The sequence below is a fragment of the Acanthochromis polyacanthus genome, chromosome 15 (assembly GCF_021347895.1).
Source record: "Acanthochromis polyacanthus isolate Apoly-LR-REF ecotype Palm Island chromosome 15, KAUST_Apoly_ChrSc, whole genome shotgun sequence".
Lineage (NCBI taxonomy): Eukaryota > Metazoa > Chordata > Actinopteri > Pomacentridae > Acanthochromis > Acanthochromis polyacanthus.
Window position 1 is genome coordinate 27,860,306 of NC_067127.1, and position 18,677 is coordinate 27,878,982.

General features: G+C 42.6%; 1 protein-coding gene across 2 annotated transcripts; it reads left to right on the forward strand.

The window, feature by feature from the left end:
* The first annotated feature begins 690 nt into the window (after positions 1-690).
* fam98a (family with sequence similarity 98 member A) lies at positions 691-16,019 on the forward strand. 2 transcript variants are annotated; one of them, XM_022220937.2, is made up of 8 exons: positions 691-814; positions 1,502-1,650; positions 4,214-4,348; positions 7,077-7,258; positions 7,954-8,034; positions 8,115-8,231; positions 13,698-13,865; positions 14,735-16,019. In XM_022220937.2, exons 1-8 carry the CDS (start codon positions 777-779, stop codon positions 15,374-15,376), a joined length of 1,512 nt encoding a protein of 503 aa, XP_022076629.1. In that variant the 5' UTR covers positions 691-776; the 3' UTR covers positions 15,377-16,019. The 2 variants fall into 2 exon arrangements, with proteins under 2 accessions (XP_022076629.1, XP_051815607.1); XM_051959647.1 differs by lacking the exon at positions 1,502-1,650 and having other exon boundaries at positions 697-814.
* The last annotated feature ends 2,658 nt before the right edge of the window (positions 16,020-18,677 follow it).

Below are 18,677 nucleotides of genomic sequence, written 5' to 3' on the forward strand. Positions count from 1 at the left end.
GGGGTTTATAATAGAATATGATGGTTAGGTAGGGATAATGATAGGAATAAGGGGTGGTAGTTGGCTTGGGTGTGGAGAGTGCAAGTTAGAGGGTTTTTTTATTATTATTACTTGTTTGTTTGGGTTTTTGTTTGGTCTTTGTAGTGTGTGTTTGTAGATTTGATAGTTTGAACTTGGTCGGGTAAAGTCTGTAAGTCTACTGTCTGGTCCACACTCCGGAACAGAAGGTGGCGGTAATGCACCAAGAAGCTGGATGCCAACCGCCGTAAAACAAGAAGAAGAAGAAGAAGAAGAAGAAGAAGAAGAAGAAGAAGAAGAAGAAGAAGAAGGGTCGCTCTCCATGTGTGTCAAAATAAAAGCATCCGCCAGTTACAGAATGCTCTAAAGGCATAAACATATACACATACATGTATATGCCTATGTTTAAAAGCAGGTATCTTTTCTCCAGCGCCATTCGTCAATGCAGCTCACCACAACAATAAACTAATAAAATACATATGCAAAATCCAGCAATATAACAAAAATCCACTTAAACTCAGAAAATGAGACCGCGACAAGTGAATGGTGATACGGTGAGGGACCACTGTCATTGCGCTGTATCTTTAAGTCCTTCCAGATTTTTCACTCCCGGCTACTAGGTGGCAGTAATGCACAAACCAAATGGTTTTTCCGTTGCCATTTACACAGCAACAGAAGAAACAGACCTGCAACGTGTATCAGCTGAGCTGGCTGATAAGACAATCCGTGATTTTAGAATATTCAAGTAGACTACAAGGATGGAGAATGATATTCTCGTGTCTCTCGAAGATTTGGGGTAAGTTAACTTTATGTGAACTAAAAATGTCTAACGTTGTATGAACGTTAATATGTGCTGGACTCCTCTCTCAGTCACCAGCCTTCCTCAGTCTCTCTTTTCGCCAGCGGGATGTAATCTAGCTTACGGTAGCTAACCGGCTAACCTACTGTCGGAGCTAGCGTGACTGTACTAGAGATGGATTCTTTCATTGCGCCTCAACTGTATCTTAACTGCCCGTGTACTTACTAGTGTAAACACATCTATCCACCAATTTTACATGTAATGTCGCGAGTTGCGTCAGTCGGAGCAGCTCCCGTTACAATATCAGGAGAGTGCCAACGCATTCCTGTCTGTTCACCATACCAATACACGCTTTCTAAAAAGTGGGACTTGAATTGATACAATGTTTGATGGTTAATTTCTTAAATGTTGAGTTATCGTGTAGCTTCTTTAAATGATCAGAACTCATGTTCCAGTCTCTGCTGTGTATATCTTCGACATAGGTAGGTTGATTTTAGTGGTTTGCCTCCATTGGTAATTCCTGTTGGTCTTTGGCAGAGAGGCTTGAGTTTGAATGCTGACTAAATCCATTAACAGTATTACTTATCACCACTGCCATGCTGTACTGACAAAGGAACCATGAGACAAGAGTTGTGATTACAGACTGTTCAAGGTTTTCTTTATCTGAGTTGTGTGTGACTGCAGGTACCAAGGCCCTCTATTGGAGGACGGAGCTTTGGATTCTGCTTTGAGCGGAGGAGCAGCTTCACCTGAGTTCACTAAACTCTGTGCCTGGATTGTGTCAGAGCTTCGACTCTACTGCAAACTAGAGGAGAATGTCCATGCAACTAATTGTAAGATCGATTTAACCAGTATTGTGCACAGTCATTCTTGATGCTGGGTTAATGGAAAATTTTCAATATTCGTAGAATACATCAGATAGTTTTGTGGTATTATGATGATGGATCATAAAGTTCCAAGATGTTTTCTTGTGCACTGAGCACGTCACAGCAACCAGATGCAGCATGTGTGAGTAGTAACTGTCATGAGTCAGGATGTTACGTGTCATTCATGGCATTGCACTGTCAACATCAGGACTGATTACTGCTCACACATATTGACTGAGTGTGGCGTACTCTGTGCGTGTGCACAAGGAACTGTACCTGGATGATAAAACCTTGTATTTCCTTTTCTTGCTGGGCAAAGGTTGATGACAGTGGCAAAGAATTTTTCTTTTAACAGACTGCAGAAGGAGAGAAAAGTCTACATTTGGATATTTCTATTCGTTGTTGTCACAACTTCTGCACAGAAGAAATTGAAAGCTTGAAGAGCCTGTTGCAGCTTAGAGGAATATTAGATTTTATTGTTGCCAAGTGTGAAATCGAACCAACTGATTTTTATGTACCGTATTTTCCGCACCATAAGGCGCATCGGATTGTAAGGCGCAGTCTCAATTATGGGGTTTATTTCTGTACTTAAGCCATATATAAGGTACACCGTATTATTTGGTGCATGCTAAAAAAAAAAGTCCTCATCTTCTTTATCTAAATTGAACAGCTGGGCAATTTCGACATCAAACATGCCGGGTTCACTCTCATCATTGTCGGAGTCAGTCTCGTTGCCAGGACAGGGTTTCCGCGGGGTTTTAAAAAGTATTAAAAAGTGATAAATCAAAAACGCAAAATTTAATGGCCTTAAAAGGTTTTAAATTTGGGCAAAAGGTATTATTTTTTAAAAACGAGGTATTATTTTTTTCTTTTAGACAATGAGCTGTTTCATTTTGATCAGAAAATAAACATAAATAAAATAAAACATATCTTGCTTGCAAAATTTTATATCGGAACGTTCGTCAGTCGCTCACGTCGACGTCATAGCAATGCATTCATTGGTCGTTAGAGAGCTGAAGTCCTCCGCGTGCGCACTGAGTACATAGCTGACTTAGCTGCTGCAGTGCTAACTTGACATCTCCCTGGATGATGCCACTTCGACTTCCGAGAGCGACCGCGGCCTGCGGGATCGCGGAATAGCGCTCATCTGTCCGCAGATTGCTCTCCCACAACCTATACGTGGATCCAAACTTTAAGCCGTATCACTGCCAAAGTCTAATCACTTGGTCCTTGTGTCATTTCTGACCGACCCTGAAAACTTCATTCAAATCCCCGAGTCCGTTTTGAATGATGTGGGTAACAAGGAAATTATTCACACACGCTGATCGTCACATAACTCCGCCGTGGCTCTCAGCGGCGAGACCGAGACGCCCCGTCTGCCCCAGTTGTCCAACCACGGAGCGCGTTGCCTGTGGTAGCGTCCCGCTCAGGCGGTGGTCGGCCCTCCGGATGACATTGACATTTCTCTCCACTCTTTGGTGGAATAATTAATCTAATTTACCTCATTCTTTCAGTGCTCTAATGGATCTAGATGCAACAGTTTCCATCATGGTGATTTGTCTGGTCTGTTGTCCGCTCATTTCAGCCGTTCTAATATGTTTCGTGAGTGTGTATCAATCGATGATTTTTTTTTTTTCTTTTTTTGTATTCCACCACAATATTGCACGGTTGTAAAACAGTTTAGCTCCGCTTTGGTGAAGAACATCAGTGAATTAATTGTTTATCACGGTCTTCAGCAGTAATTTTTATTGGTAAATGAGAGACATTAGTATCGCACATGTCTGCATCTTCAAACCATAAACAGGAAGTGAATTCGGTGACATACATGCATTACGTTTGCGCTGGGAGCTGCTATGATTGGTGGAACTCACGGGAGGCGGGCCAAAATTGCGGGAAAGTTGCGGTGATTGGACAAAATTGCAATGGCTGAACTAATCACAAAATCAAATTCTCTGAGGAAAAGATACAAAGAGAAGAAGGAGGAATTGGTGCAAATGGACAAAACTAACGAGGACAAGGCTGTGCAGCTGACGCACTTGCCGTAAGACTTTGATTTTGTCTCTCTCTCTATTTTAGGAAAGGTTAAGGCACTTGGCACAAGATTTTTTTATTTTGTCATCCTGCTCTCTTTTTGATTAAGTGTTTTGTGAAAATTTGCGTGCAGATTTGTTGGTCATTTAAACCTAGTTGGTTGTTCAATCCTTGTCTCAATTTGTTTTTACTGGTTTGTGTGGTTGTTAAACATGTTCTTAATGAGCTAGTGGAGTCTTCCATGGGGACAGGAAATAAATGTGCAATATTTTGTCTAAATATCTTCTTTTATAGTATTAGTAGCTGTTGCCTAATGGTTGGGAGTCAATCTTGAAAAGGTTGTACATAAGTTTAAATTCAATACCATTCCATTGCTTAAGCGCCTCCGAAGCAAAGCACCCCACCTGACATTGCACCAGTTACTGTAACTAATACCCTGTAGCTGCGGAAAATACGATATTACATCATGTGACAAATTTTGTCCTTCTGCTTGTCCCAGGTCCGAGAGAAGCGGAGAGCTTCCAGCTGGAGATGAGTGGCCTGCTGTCAGAGCTCGTATGTCCTTACTCCATCCTCACCAGCGGAGATATCACCCAGAGGTTCCTCAGCAGGACCAACTGTCTACTGCTCCTCAGTACGATAACAGCCAAACAACATCTCTGTTTACGACACATCTCAGACATACATCTCTAATGCTGTGTTTGCCTGTTGGCAAATAGCATAACATTTGCCAAACATTGTGCCACAACCACTTGTGATAAGTCTCCTGTTAATAATATCCAATCTGCATCCACATAAATTATCTGATTAGGGTAAGGTACATGCTAATGCACAGTGTAAAAGTCTGCTGAAAACATTGTGAGATCAGCCAGAGTATATTTGGAGTGCTTCACTCTGTCATCAGATCTGAGCAGGTGTTAAATGTAGGATGTTCTCTGTGACCAGATTCTGTTGAGAAATAATTAATCCCACAAATTGAAAGGTCACTTAACTCTGGCTCCTGCATTTAACTCAAGCAAGCCAGATAAAGGCTCTAGTTAGAAGCAGTAACAGTAGTTTGGCAATGTTAAATAAATGCAGAGTATGTAGCACAGCATTGTTTCCCTTATCCTTTGATGTGTCACTGTTCTTAGGTTCATCTAGATAAATATAAAGGATGAAAATGCAAAGAATCAGATGCCAGTATAACAATCTCAAGTTAAGACCTTTTGTAAATGGGACTGAAATGATCTATATTATGATGTGCACTGCTGCACAGTCTGTTGATGTAGAATGTAGTTCCCAGTGGGAAGCTTTTACACCCACATCAGATGTTTTCAATATTTTTGGCTGTTCAGATAGAAGTTGGATGAAACTACATGAGGTCACGGTGTTTCTAATAATAATACATGCTTCTACTTCTCCACTGTGATATCTACAACAAAAACTGGAGGAGAGAATAGGAAATCTATCTCACTCACTCTGCACCTGCTGCACTCAAATTAAGTGAAACCATCTGTGGGTGTGTGGGAGCTTTAAGGTTCCACACGTGTGGCAAATATTTCTCTTGTATTGCATATGTTTGATGTCAGTATTAATTTGGGCTGCTGGGTTAGAGTGGGTGTGGAACCTTTGCTAGTTTGGAATTAGAAAAATCATTATTCTTGCATGTGTCATCACCTGATTTCATACCTTCCACTCTGCCACTGGCACAGTATGAAGAGCAGCATCACTCTGACAGACCTTTCACAGTTTCAGTGTTTCCCCTCCCATATAACCGACGAGGCGGGCCGCCTCGCTGGTATAGGCCACCGCCTCATTAGAATTCTGCTGACATTGCCACCTCACTGGTCTGCGGCAAAAAAAAAAAAAAAAAAAAAAAAAAAGTGCAGCGCAAAACCCGCCGGACCGACGAGACCGTCCACGGGGGGGGGGGGGGGGGTGTGGCTGCGGCGGAGACGGCCTGATAGTATATATAATCTGTTACTGTTACTGTTTCAGTAAATGACGCCTGCACAAAACCTGGACCTGGATTATTAATTGCAGCTGAGTTTTTGTGACCACGACATGCTGAAATGTCTGCTGTGTATAAAGAATTATGCACCGTTTTAAACTTGTAAGCTCCATTCAGTTAAGTTTCCTTTGAAGATTGTGAGTAAAAATGTGCCCCTATTTGAGTTGATGTGTACAAATTATGTGGTTTTGGCAGCTATCTCCCTGTAAACATGGTATATTGGAACATGCAGCATTTAGTATTAAAGCTGCTGTAACTTCTTTCAGTTTTCTGCAGAATGTAGATTATTGTGTTGAGATGGTTAAATGTTTTATTTTTCCCAAGCAACACACTTTTCTCGCCTATTTATTCTGACTTGTCAAATACAGGCTTTGCCAATAACATGACTCCAAATGTTAAAAGTTGTGCTGTTTCAGTGGCCCTTGTATGGTGCGTGGTGGCCTTCTTGGCACCCAAAGCATAGTACATATCAGTCTTGTTTGTTGTGCACATATTTTCACCGGCTTTTATGCACAGCCAACACCTGCAACATTTATGGTCACACTCCATAAGATCCCTTGACTGCTCACACTGCAGCAACTCACTGAATGTAAACATTGCACCCACTCATCCATTTTGTCAACTGACAAACTTCTTTAAATCAGGATGGTCTAAATGAAGGCAAAAAAGCGAGAAAGGCAATGTAACTTTTGCAGTTCTGACATGAATGGAAAGGGAAGAAAAAGATACTGAGCAGCAGATGATTGACGTGATGCAGATTATTTGCTCTGCCTGTTTTGCAAAAAACCTTTAGTTTCATGTTACAGTTTAAGCATTAAATTATTCTAATCCAATAATACTAAAACAAGAATACTGTAGCTTTAATCAGCAACCACAAAGGAAATCTGAGTCAAAATACAAAACAGCTGAAAATATCAAATCTGCCAGAAATCTGTTTGGTTGTGAGACACTTGATTGTTCAGTCTGTAAATCTTTGTAATCAATCAGACTACACATTGAACAACAATTGACTTAGCAGAAATTTGGCTCAACTCTAAGATTCTTTGGAGTGTAACCAATTCAGGGCTGAATCCGAGCTGTGCACATTGTCAGCTCTGCTTATAAAGAATGGAACCATCATCAGTGGTATCATTATACTGCTGTTTTTCCTATTATGAAAAATCAAAATGTTACGCATTGAAATGATTTATGGCAGGTGGATTTCCTGTATGTGTTAGCACACTGCATTTAATATTTCATAACAGATTTTAAAAGTTTGCCAGTTGGTCTTAATCAATTTCATTGAAACTGTTTTAGATACAACTTTCTCAAAGCTGAGCATTCTGTAACAGCAGTAAGAAGGTAATCAAATCCAATTTTTGTGTCTCAGCTTTTCTGGTGTCTGAGTTGGAGGCTTCAAGGATGATCCTGGTTAACAAGCCTCAGAAGCAAACCCAGGAGTCCGGCAGTCCCGTGTTCCAGGAGCTGAAGGGTATCTGCATGGCACTGGGCATGTCCAAGCCTCCAGCCAACATCACCATGTTCCAGTTCTTCAGCGGAATAGAGAAGAAGGTCTGTTGGGCTGGTGACACAGGGAGGTGGTGTGCACTCGTGACATATACAGCACTTAGTTGAATTCACCTGTAGTTCAGGGTGACACGTCTTTTGATTCTAGACACCAGCTACTGTGGAATCACTACCACAACACTAAAAAAATGTTTTACATGTGTGCTGCCCAATATGAACTTTGAATGCAGACAGTGTGTATGCATGCAGTTTCATTCTGAGTACTAGATTGTGACGCATCAGTGGGCTGAACACATGCAGGTGGTGGGGAAAGATTGACAGTTAAATAGCACCGTAAGGTAATTTTTCTTTGCTAGTCGTGTAGTGCCGTCTCCACCGTAATGCTTCGATGTTCAAACTGTAGAAATGAAGCTCTAAAACAAATTTGTCAAACGACTGCAATTGATGCTGAACTTGAAAACACAAAGAAAATGAGTTTGAACTTCAAGAAGCTGGCAGGAGATAGTGAGTTAATGATAGATGAGGGAGACACGAAGGTGGGATTTACCTTTTTAGATATTTCATGTTGCAGTCTCTCAAGAGAAAAGACTTATGTTTGGATTAATGGGATCTCAGGAAAATTTTCTCCACAGGGCGGGCATCAATGTGTTTCCGGTCGTCACCAAGTCCTTTTCAAAACCAGATACTGGAACAAGGGGTTTCACTTGCGCACATCCGTATGTTGTCTTTTTTTTCCTTAGCTGAAAGAAGCCATAAGTCGCGTACCACCAAATCACACAGGAGAACCTTTATTGAAGAAGGCCCTTGGACCTGTGCACTTGGTAAGTACTGAAAATTTGTGAAAAAGTGCAGTACAGTCAGTCAAGACTGCATAACTGAATGATTGTTTTCATTTTCTCAGGAAAAAATTGAAGCTATAAACCAAGCATTAGTAAACGAGTATGAAGTGAGACGGAAAATGTTGTTGAAGCGTCTCGATGTGACAGTTCAGTCATTCGGTTGGTCTGACAGAGCAAAGGTAAGCAAGAACTTAGAATTTTGATCAAATCTGACAGTACACAAAAATAAAGCATTTTAAACAGGAAGATTTGCTGTTTACATAACTCTGTTTTTGCCCCTCAGAACAGAGAAGTTTGTTTAAAATGAAATGTGTTTCAATAGAACAGTGAAAACGACCAACCACTCATGAGGACAGTTTTTTCAGGGTTGAGGTTGAATTCAGCTTAGAGCGACTTCATGTCCAGGTGGTTATTTGCTGGTTCCAGTATAATCTCTAACTTTTTTTGCTAATTTATATTTCTGTTTAAAGTTAAGATTTTATTTTCTCCGTTTAACACTGTTTTGCTGCCTCAATGTTACAGAAACGGCACTTTTTAATATCTGGAAGCCCTATTGATAAAAATGCAAATTGTAAAATATTTCCTCAACTTACTGAAACACAGTGGACAATTTTTGATACGTTGATAGCACAGTTTTTAAATGATGACAACTAATGTTTGCCAGGAATGACTTGGTCACATTAGAAATCTGAAGAATACACGAAGAAAACAGTGGGCTAGTTTAATATTTTAAATAATTATAATAAAATAGCAATGTATTCTGATAAATTTGTTCACAAATCAAGTTACAGTCTACAATAGTACTGTTACCTTTTTAATCTCTGCACAGCAGTTTGATATCATAATAATCCTCATAGCTGATCTACATAATGGAGTGACTTGTTCACTGTGTTTATTGTCAGTCCAGCTGCCGGAAACACTAACTCAGCTGAAACAGATGTTCACAAATACCATCGCTGCAAAACTTTTATCTGTCCAAGCAATCTGTCAGGATTTACTGACACCTCTAAAATGTATTTGTACTCAGAGCAGTGTCACCAATTGTATTTGAATTTTATTGGCAGCATGTAACCAAACTTCTAATGCAAATTAAAGTTACTAGCAACTACAGCTGCTCTGTGCCAAGACACTTCACCTGGGGGTGTAATCAGGTACTACAGTTAATATAGCTACAGTAAATTTTCTGACATGTCTGTCATCACTAACGGTGAAAAATGATTACCACAGTCTAGAGCACAAAGTGTCTTAAAGAGATAGTCAAACCAGGGGGTATTTGGTTTGCCTATAAAGTCATGAAATGCATGAAAATCAAGATAGTTACAGATTGTTTTCTGTCAATTGACCAATCAACTTGGTATGAACTTGATCAAATTCTGATCTGAGTACAGCCTCACCAACACTTCCGTAGAGACACCGTGACTTAACCTTTATCAGACACTGCAACAAAACTTGAATCGCCTTTAAGCATCTGAGAACACTCATTCTTGTTCACATTAGCATATTAATCTTAATGTGAGATGAGATTAACTTTATTATCCCCGAGGGGAAATGAAGACGTTCCAGCAGCACAGTGCCATAGTGTAAATGGCAATAAAACATAAAAACTGAGCTAAAATCAACAAGGACACAAGAAACACAGTGGACATCACACAGAAGACCAGGGCCAAAACAAGGACAACATTGCACTTCAGGAGAGAGTTCTTAAGAGTTGTACAGTTTTATGGCGGTGGGTAAAAAGGAAAGTCTATAGTGCTCTGTTTTAATGTTTGGAAGGGTGAACCTCTGGCTGAAGGTGCTCACTCTATCCTGCAGGTCATCATAGAGTGGATGAGAGGGGTTGGCTAGAATAGAGTCAATCTTAACCCTCATCCTCCTATTCACCACCGACTGCAGCTCTTCCATTTTTAAGCCCACCACCGAGCTGGCCTTATTGATGGTCTTATTGAGCCTGCTGCACTCCCTGGCTTTAATGCCCCCACCCCTGCAAACCACTGCGTAGAACAGGATGCTGGCTACCACAGACTGATAAAACATCTGTAACAGCCCAGTGCAGACATTAAATGACCTAAGTCTCCGCAGAAGGTACAGTCTACTTTGAGCCCGCTTATAGACTGCCGCCGTGTTGTCTTTCCAGTCCAGGTCCTTGTTTAAGTGGACACCTAGAAATTTGTAGCTGTCTACCATCTCCACTGCTTCCCCACGGATATCGATGGGTACTGGGGTCCTCTTTCTGCCCTGCCTGGGATCAATCACAAGTTTTTTGACTTTTTGGGGTTCAGGAGCATATAGTTCTGCTCAGCCCAGCCGACGAATCTCTCCACTGCGCCCCTGTATTCCTCATCCCTGTCCCCGGTGATGCACCCCACAATGGAGTCATCCGAGAACTTCTGGAGATGACATGATCCAGATCTGAGGCTAAAGTCAGAGGTGTAAATAGGAACGGAGACAGCACGGTTCCCTGGGGTACTCCAGTGCTTCCCAACAGTACATCAGACTTACAGCCCTGCAGCCGCACATACTGAGGCCTCAGGGTGAGGTAGTCGATAATCCAGTCAACTGTGTTGTGGTCCACATGCATTGCTGAGAGCTTCTCAGCAAGCCGAGAGGGGCAGATGGTGTTAAATGCACTGGAGAAGTCAAAGAACATGATTCTCACTGTACTCCCCTTCTTCTCCAAGTGTGAGTAGGCCCTCTCCAACATGTAGATCAGTAATTGGCAATTGGCGGCCCGCGGGCCAAAAGATAGATAGATACTTTATTAATCTCCAAAGAGAAATTCACATTAACAGAAATTCACAAAAAAAACTGGTCCGTCAGGAATAATATCTGGCCCGCCAGATGATTTTGAATATTTGATTTATTTTTTCAACGTTTGAGATTATTAAAAATGAAGAATCGATCGCACCCATATACCGTGTTTCCGCCGGCCCCAGGAGCTAAAAACCAGTTTGCGTTTCCACTGGCTCGGAGCCAAGCCAGTCCGTCACTGCAACACGAAACTCTCGTGGTTGGCTACTGCCGGGCATTTCCGCGTTCACGCTACTGGTCGGACACGGTTGTACGGTACCAGCCAGATTTCACTGAGCAACAGTTTGTGCAAAAATGTGTGTTTCGGGAGTCATTTTTAATACATCTGTGATCAGAATTGAGACGTGTGTCCCAAGCAGCAGGGATTAGCTGTAGAAGCTCCGCTGCTCGCGGAAACGCCTGTTCTTATGATTAAGAAGACCTTTTAGTTGACTGGTGACCCAGGGCCTATTGTTCGAGAAGCAGCATATAGTCTTAGTGGGTACCACAGTATCTACACATAATTGTATGTAGTCTGTGATACAGTCTGTAAGTTCATCAATATCATCGCCATAGGAGTCGTAAAACACCTCCCAGTCAGTAGTCTCAAAACATCCCTTTAGAGCCTCATTGGCCTCTGACGTCCACTTTCTCACCTGCTTAGTGGTCACAGGCAGTTGCTTCACAAGGGGCTTATACAGGGATGTGAGGTGGACAAGGTTGTGATCAGACACCCCCCCCCCCCCCCCCCATCTGGGGCAGAGCAGTGCATTTATATGCATCCTTTACATTGACATACAGAAGGTCAAGTGTCTTGTTCTCTCTGGTACAGCAGCTCACACACTGCTGGAAAGTGGGCAGGGTCCTAGCGAGTGACCCGTGATTGAAGTCCCCAGACGCTGCCATGAACGCGTTGGGACTCTTTGTCTGGAGTCTCACAATCACGCAGTGGATGACATCACACGCAACTTCCGCATTCGCTGACGGTGGAATGTAAACAACAAACACTATTGCATGTGAGTATTCACGGGGAATATAATAGACCCTTTTCACTGACGTCACACTTCCGAGTCAGTAAGTAGCTCAGCGCCATTTTGAGTGGTGAGCTTTGTTGAGTCCGTGACTGGAGTTTATCTTTTAGCCTAATATTTGTTGGCTATGGCTGCCACTCAGCTGAAAAAGTATATCGACACACTTGATAGCACTTTGAAAGACCGATATCAGAGGAAGTCGGAGTTAATTGATGGAATCGATCCTTATGAAGTTACACAGACGGATTGGACTGGACAAGCACCCACAGCGGCCTGCCTGAAGTGACCTACCTCGTTTATACACAGAGTGCATACAGTATGGATCAGATGAAGGTATACAAATCCCTCGAGGCTTAGAACCAGTTAATTTGTGGTTGGGTGAGCGATGTTGTTCATCTCAAGGCTGGTGACCTGGTTGTTATCAGTGCTAAGGTAAGCCCCAGTTTCACCTACCACCCCACCTCCACAGTCCTCACTCTGCCCCCTCATTGATGTTTATGTTACTGACCTGGCTACTTCGATGTGAATGGAGACATTACTTTAAACTGAACGGGAGCTAAAAAAAAAAAAAACACGTACCCGTCATGAAGTGATCAGAGCAAATCCTTGTGTGAGGAGAAGGTATGAAGTCTTTCCTATTGATCCTGGCAAGCCAAGTGCGGTGCCTCTGCCGGCTGAGTTTCCTTGTCTGTTCACCCTCGGTAACCCTTATTTTGGGAATTCTAAAGAAGCTCCGTTTAACTGGGCCTTTTGCCTTGTTGTGGCAGCCGTGGACACAACAGAAGTGAACCATTGTTGTCCCCAGTCACACTGCAAACTATATTTATCTTGCTCAATACTTATCTTGCTCGCTGACTCCTGACCGCAACAATTTCCACACTGACCACACAATATGTTGGCCCCGGAAGTGTGACATCATGTGAAAATTATCTATAGGGACGCATACTAATAGCCATTAATTAAGATAAGATAACCCTTTATTGATCCCAGAGGGGAAATTCAGGTATTATCAGTTCTACGTCAGGGGACCAGAACCGTTCCTTCAGAGTGATGTGTCCGGTATTACACCACTTGTTGTTTATCATCACGGCGAGACCGCCGCTGGACTTCTTGCCGCATAACTTTGTGTTGCGGTCTGATCGAACCGTCAGGAAACCACTAAGAGACACAACAGAGTCTGGGACATGTTCATTCACGATACTCCCACTGAGATTTCGTGAGCTCCGCCAGCTCCTCCATTCTCTTCGGTGCTTTCAGCGACCTCACGTTGCCCATGATAATGGAAGGTAGACATGGTCTGTACCTCTGCCTGTTTGTGCGTCGCCTCACACCCGCTCTGCACCCCCGGAATCTCCGCCTGAGTTCGACCGGTAAGTCAAACTTCACTCGTTGGTGATGTGGGTGTCGATGAGCTTTCCTCAGGGCAACCAGGTGATCCTTTGTGTACGTAGTCCTTGACTTGGTCATTATGTGTGAAAAAGGTGTCCTCACTCACAAAAAACAACATAAAACACATGACTAAGACTGTGCTGTTGACATAGAAGCTAAAAACTAGACATAAAAACCAGTGAACAGGCTAAAAACTGCTAAGAACACTAAAACACTACAGAGCTCCTGCAACTAGCAGCTACTTCACGCAGCACCAACTTCCTCCTCGTGTTAAAAAAATCTGGCTTTTTTTCTTACCTCTAATAAAAACATGTATCTTTTATCATTGTTACTCAAAGCATTGTGTGCTGGCCATATTATATCTTAATAAATGAACAATGTACTCAATTTATTTTTTTCCTAAAGTGGATGACATTGTTTTTTTGTATCTTTTTTCAGACACATTCTGATAAGCTTAGCAAAGTTTACCAGCCACTGCGTTCTGCTCTCAGCACCAAAAGTAAAATCTCTGTTGCCCACCTTTTGGCTGCTCGGCAAGACTTTTCGAAGATTCTCCGCACAAGCAGTGGCAAGATAAGAGAGAAGACCGCTTGTGCCATTAATAAGGTGGGTTACTTGCAATTAGGGATGCACCAAACGACGCGTCGACGAGTCGTCTGAGCACGATACGTCATCAAAAGCGGAAGTGAGCGCGCAATGCAACAGAAATTCCCTTCCGACCGGAGCGCGGAGCATGGCGCGGCATCGTGCATGTATTATGTATGCACGCTGCAGCGCGAATGTCCGCGTTCTATCGTAAACATGGATGTCAGCGTTTACTATACAGCTGTATCTAAACGCGGACGTCCGCGCTGCAGCGTGTTTTTCTTCTGTGCAAAAGCCCATGTTCTCATCGCTGCATGGTCGGATGTTTGCAATATTTGATCTGTGCTGAAACAGATGGGCTAATAGTTTCGGTTTCTAGTGACCTGCATATTTTTTAGCAACAGAAGTAGTAATTGTGTCAGTTTTATTTAGAATTTCTTCACATTAAGAAAAAGCTGTAGATTTTGCATTTAAGCAGCAGTTCTTGTCAGAACACCAAAACCAGCAGTGTGTTATTGTGCCACTAAATGCATAACTTTTTTGTTCTATTTGCAGCCCTTTGCCCCAAATGCATGACATTGATTAATTAGGACAAATATTTGGTTTTATGTCAAACATATAATGGGTTCAGGACATACTGGCTTGTCATGTCATTTTTCTACGCATTTCTTCAGGAGTCTGAAGACAAGCCTGCTTCACTGAAGTCCTAAATATTTAAGGTTTCATAATTCATTTGAAGAAATATGTACCTTTATGACCCTTCCAGTAGCATTTGTTTATTTACACTGACAGCTGAATTTGACCTCAGTTTTGATGTAGCATGTCTGAGGAACATTCTCTAACAGGCTTCACTTGGAATGGTTTTATGTCAGTACTTTTCCCTTCCTCAGGTTCTAATGGGTCGGGTTCCAGACAGGGGAGGCCGGCCATGTGAGATCGAGCCTCCACCCCCAGAGATGCCCTCGTGGCAGAAGCGTCAGGATGCTCCTCAAGCTGGAGGACACTATGGTGGGGGTGGGTATGGAGGTGGCAGGGGGGGCTACGATCATTACTCCCAAGGTGGCCGTGGAGGATATGAGAGAGGAGGTGGTGGAGGACATGGAGACAGGGGAGGTAGAGGAGGTGGCAGAGGGGGGAAGGTACAGGGTGGCTGGGGCGATGGAGGAGGGAGAGGTAGTTACAACCAGGGCCATTATCAGGATGCAGGAGGTCATCAGGGAGGAGGAGGGAGAGGAGGTTATGGAGGAGGAGGAGGAAACCACCAAGGAGGTTTCCAGGACTCCAGCTACCACGGAGGAGGAGGTGGTTACCCTGAGAATTATCACCAAGATGGAGGTTGGCACCATGAGAGAGGCGGGGGCAGAGGGCGAGGAGGTAGGGGAAGAGGAGGCAGAGGAGGACAAGGAGGAGGCTGGGGAGGGAGAGGGGGTCAGAGTTTTAACCAAGGAGGACAGTTTGAACAGTTCTTCCAACATGGTGGGCAGCACTACAACCAAGCTGGCTTTAATCAAGGTAGACACTACACAAGTTGAAGACACTGTTTGGGGCATCGCAGCAGAGTCCAGATCGACGACTTCTCATTCACAAACTAATCTAATTGCCTTATCTAACTTTTAATTTTCAGCATGCTTGAAGTTAATGAGAATGTTTAATAAAGAAATCTGACATACACATATACAGATCCTGTATACATATACTGTAGACTGTTATGGAGTTCTAACATCCTTTGGCACTTTCTTTTAGTGTCTCATCAATTTTCTTTGTCCCGTCAATATAGGTTTTCAGCTCTGCTACAAACGGTTAGTTGATTACTTGGACTCTGCTGTTTTGACCTCATCTTGATGCATAATTTGCCTTATATTGGAAATTTGGGACAATTTTGGAAAATGAAACAGTTCCTAAAGTTTCAGTGTTACTGCACCGACTGTATTGGACATCAAAAATGCACATTATCATTACATGTGGGATTCTTGAAATTCTTATAGTTTCGTTGAATTTGATGACTACTTGAAAACAATTGAATTTTACCAGTCTTATTTTGTTTCACTTGATCTGACTGGAATCTCCTTTGTTACTTATTTACATGATACCATCTTGTACTGCTCGTAAAAGATTGTGTGGATGTTGAAAAGTTTGCCTGGATGTGTGACTGAGCAATAAAAGCCTAAATGAGAATAGTATCTCTTTTTCTTTCAGTGGTCTGATTATCCAATTCAGGGAGCTATTATGTCATAGGAGGCTAAGATGACTCTGAAGGTTCTCAGTCAGTGAATTTTTATAGACCGCTTAATTAGAATTTTAACCGCAGAAGAAAATGCATAGATCTGCATACTCGCACGAGGAAATCTAAATAGCAGTTGAGTGGCAATATACATTGTCACTCTCAACTCACATCGCTAATGGCTTATTAGTAACCCAACACTCACATGCCTTGAATTTTATATGGTTGTGAAACTGCCATGTCAGGGATGTTAATGGATCTGAAACTTTAGGATCTCAAGTCAGATTTATAAACTGTTTTATAAGTACCCGGCCATGGGGGACAGAGGCCACCTCCTCCTCTTTTTAGAGATGTCTGTTTTAGTTTCACATGAATGGCTTTCTTCACTTCTCTCCCAAACCATCTGTCTGTGGACATTGAGGTTCTCAAAGGAGCTACTTTTATAACTTGGATGCAGGTGTCCGGAGTAGCTAGCGCCAGTGCATGGCTCAGCACCTGCATCTAAAGAATAAATGATACTCCTTTGTGCACATTCTGGACAAAGACATCGCTGACTTCGCAGTTTCACAGCCAATCACACACCTCAAGACGTGAACCTTTGGTCCAAAAACAATGGGTTTGGGGGATGACATATCTGAGACTCCCCATCAGTCACTTAGAACTGAGAAAGCGTCTTGAATGATGTGAAAAGAGAAGTCCAAGTGCTTCTAACTAAAGCTCTTAGATACACAATTGGTAATTTATAATATGGGTATATGGACAGCAAATCGTACATAGTCAAGAAGGAGGAGCCGCAGCAGTCAATGTACCTACTAAATGAACTGGTGTGAAGCAGTCCACCACCGCCGAGAAAGGTGTGAAGTGAGCAATCGCTCGTATTTAGGGGAGCCTGTGTATACTTGACATTACGGTAATATAGAACTGCGGGAAAACTGCTAGGCTGAATCCCAAACCGCCCCCTACACACTTCCCCTCCACTACCGAGTGTCACTCCAAAAGAAGTCACACTCGCAGCTGTGGAGGGCACCTATTACTGAAGGGGGAGGGTATAAATACGATCGTCAGGAATGGGATGCCCTGTCGCCTCACCGGAGAACGGAAGACGTCATCGCCATGGTAACACAAAGATGCCTACTGTGCATGGCTGTAGCGCTGTGGCACAGGTTGCAACTAACAAGGATCGCTGCTGCTTCCAGAAGACGAAAGCATCCCACTTGTTTTTCACTCACATTTTTTCCAATCCTATTATCTGGCATTTCAAATCCAACAAATGAATGAATAAATGAATTCTGTCAGTTGTGTTCAAATTTTAAGGTGTCAGGGGGTGCACAATTAAATCAAACGTCAGCAGAGAAGAAGATTTGTTTCTTTTGATTTATGTTTTTACACCACTCTTTTTGTGATGTTCTGTCAGTGTGAAAAAAGGCGTGGGAGAAATAATGGACGCATGTGACCAGGTTAAGGTTGGGGCATAGTGCACTAAATAAAACACTGAAACTGATTGGGAAGCACCAGACTGGTTTATGTGAGGGTTGTCAGGAGGAGGAAGAGTCGGTGGAACATGTAGTTCTGAGGTGTAGAAGATATGAGGTGCAGAGAGGGGAGCTGATGGATAGGATAAAGGAGTTAGGGGTGCAGGAATTTACAGTGAAAGAGTTGCTAAGTATGGAAGAGAGGGCACAGGTTAGGGCACTGATGGATTTTTTAAAGGGGACCGGGGTTTATAATAGAATATGATGGTTAGGTAGGGATAATGATAGGAATAAGGGGTGGTAGTTGGCTTGGGTGTGGAGAGTGCAAGTTAGAGGGTTTTTTTTGTTTATTTGTTTGTTTGGGTTTTTGTTTGGTCTTTGTAGTGTGTGTTTGTAGATTTGATAGTTTGAACTTGGTCGGGTAAAGTCTGTAAGTCTACTGTCTGGTCCACACTCCGGAACAGAAGGTGGCGGTAATTCACCAAGAAGCTGGATGCCAACCGCCGTAAAACAAGAAGAAGAAGAAGAAGAAGAATGGACGCATGTGGAACTTACATCAATATGTTGTTTCCTCCTCCATTTCGACGTTGCACTTCCTGAAAAAGTTGTCCAGAGTGAGCATCGATGCAGACTCGCTATTTAAGGGCTGAACAGTCCACTCTCCCTCCGCACTACGCGGTTTGGGACGGCCCTTAATATGGAGGACCCTCCGCGGGAACGCACAAACGTAGGGGTAGTGTGTAGGGATAGTGTGTAGGGGGCGGTTTGGGATTCAGCCCTAGTTTCCACCAATGACGTACATATAGAGCTCTATCAATTTGGGGTCAATCTGATGTGGCATTTCAAAATAAAATGACTTTAAAATCTGCATATCTAGGAGTATATTATTGTCTAAAACGACACAGTGGAACTGATTCATATGCATTCATTATATATTCATAGCAAAACAGTTAATACATAATACACTTTTGTTTTGTGTTAGGGCCAAGGGTTGGTTCGAATACTACTGCCCAACTTTATCTGCGTTAACATCTAATATTGTGCATTATATTCAGAAAAAAAGCTCTTGCGTAAAGTCGTTTAAAATATTTTCACTAGAAGTAAACCTTTATTTTGAAGTTGTGACTCAGGATGTTTTCC

Bases quoted from the DNA above. Each gene is read 5' to 3' on its own strand.
- fam98a (XM_022220937.2), top strand. From the start codon at position 777: ATGGAGAATGATATTCTCGTGTCTCTCGAAGATTTGGG. The intron at 4,349-7,076 runs GTACGATAACAG...TTTGTGTCTCAG, and splicing joins CAACTGTCTACTGCTCCTCA to CTTTTCTGGTGTCTGAGTTG. The intron at 13,866-14,734 runs GTGGGTTACTTG...TCCCTTCCTCAG, and splicing joins CCGCTTGTGCCATTAATAAG to GTTCTAATGGGTCGGGTTCC.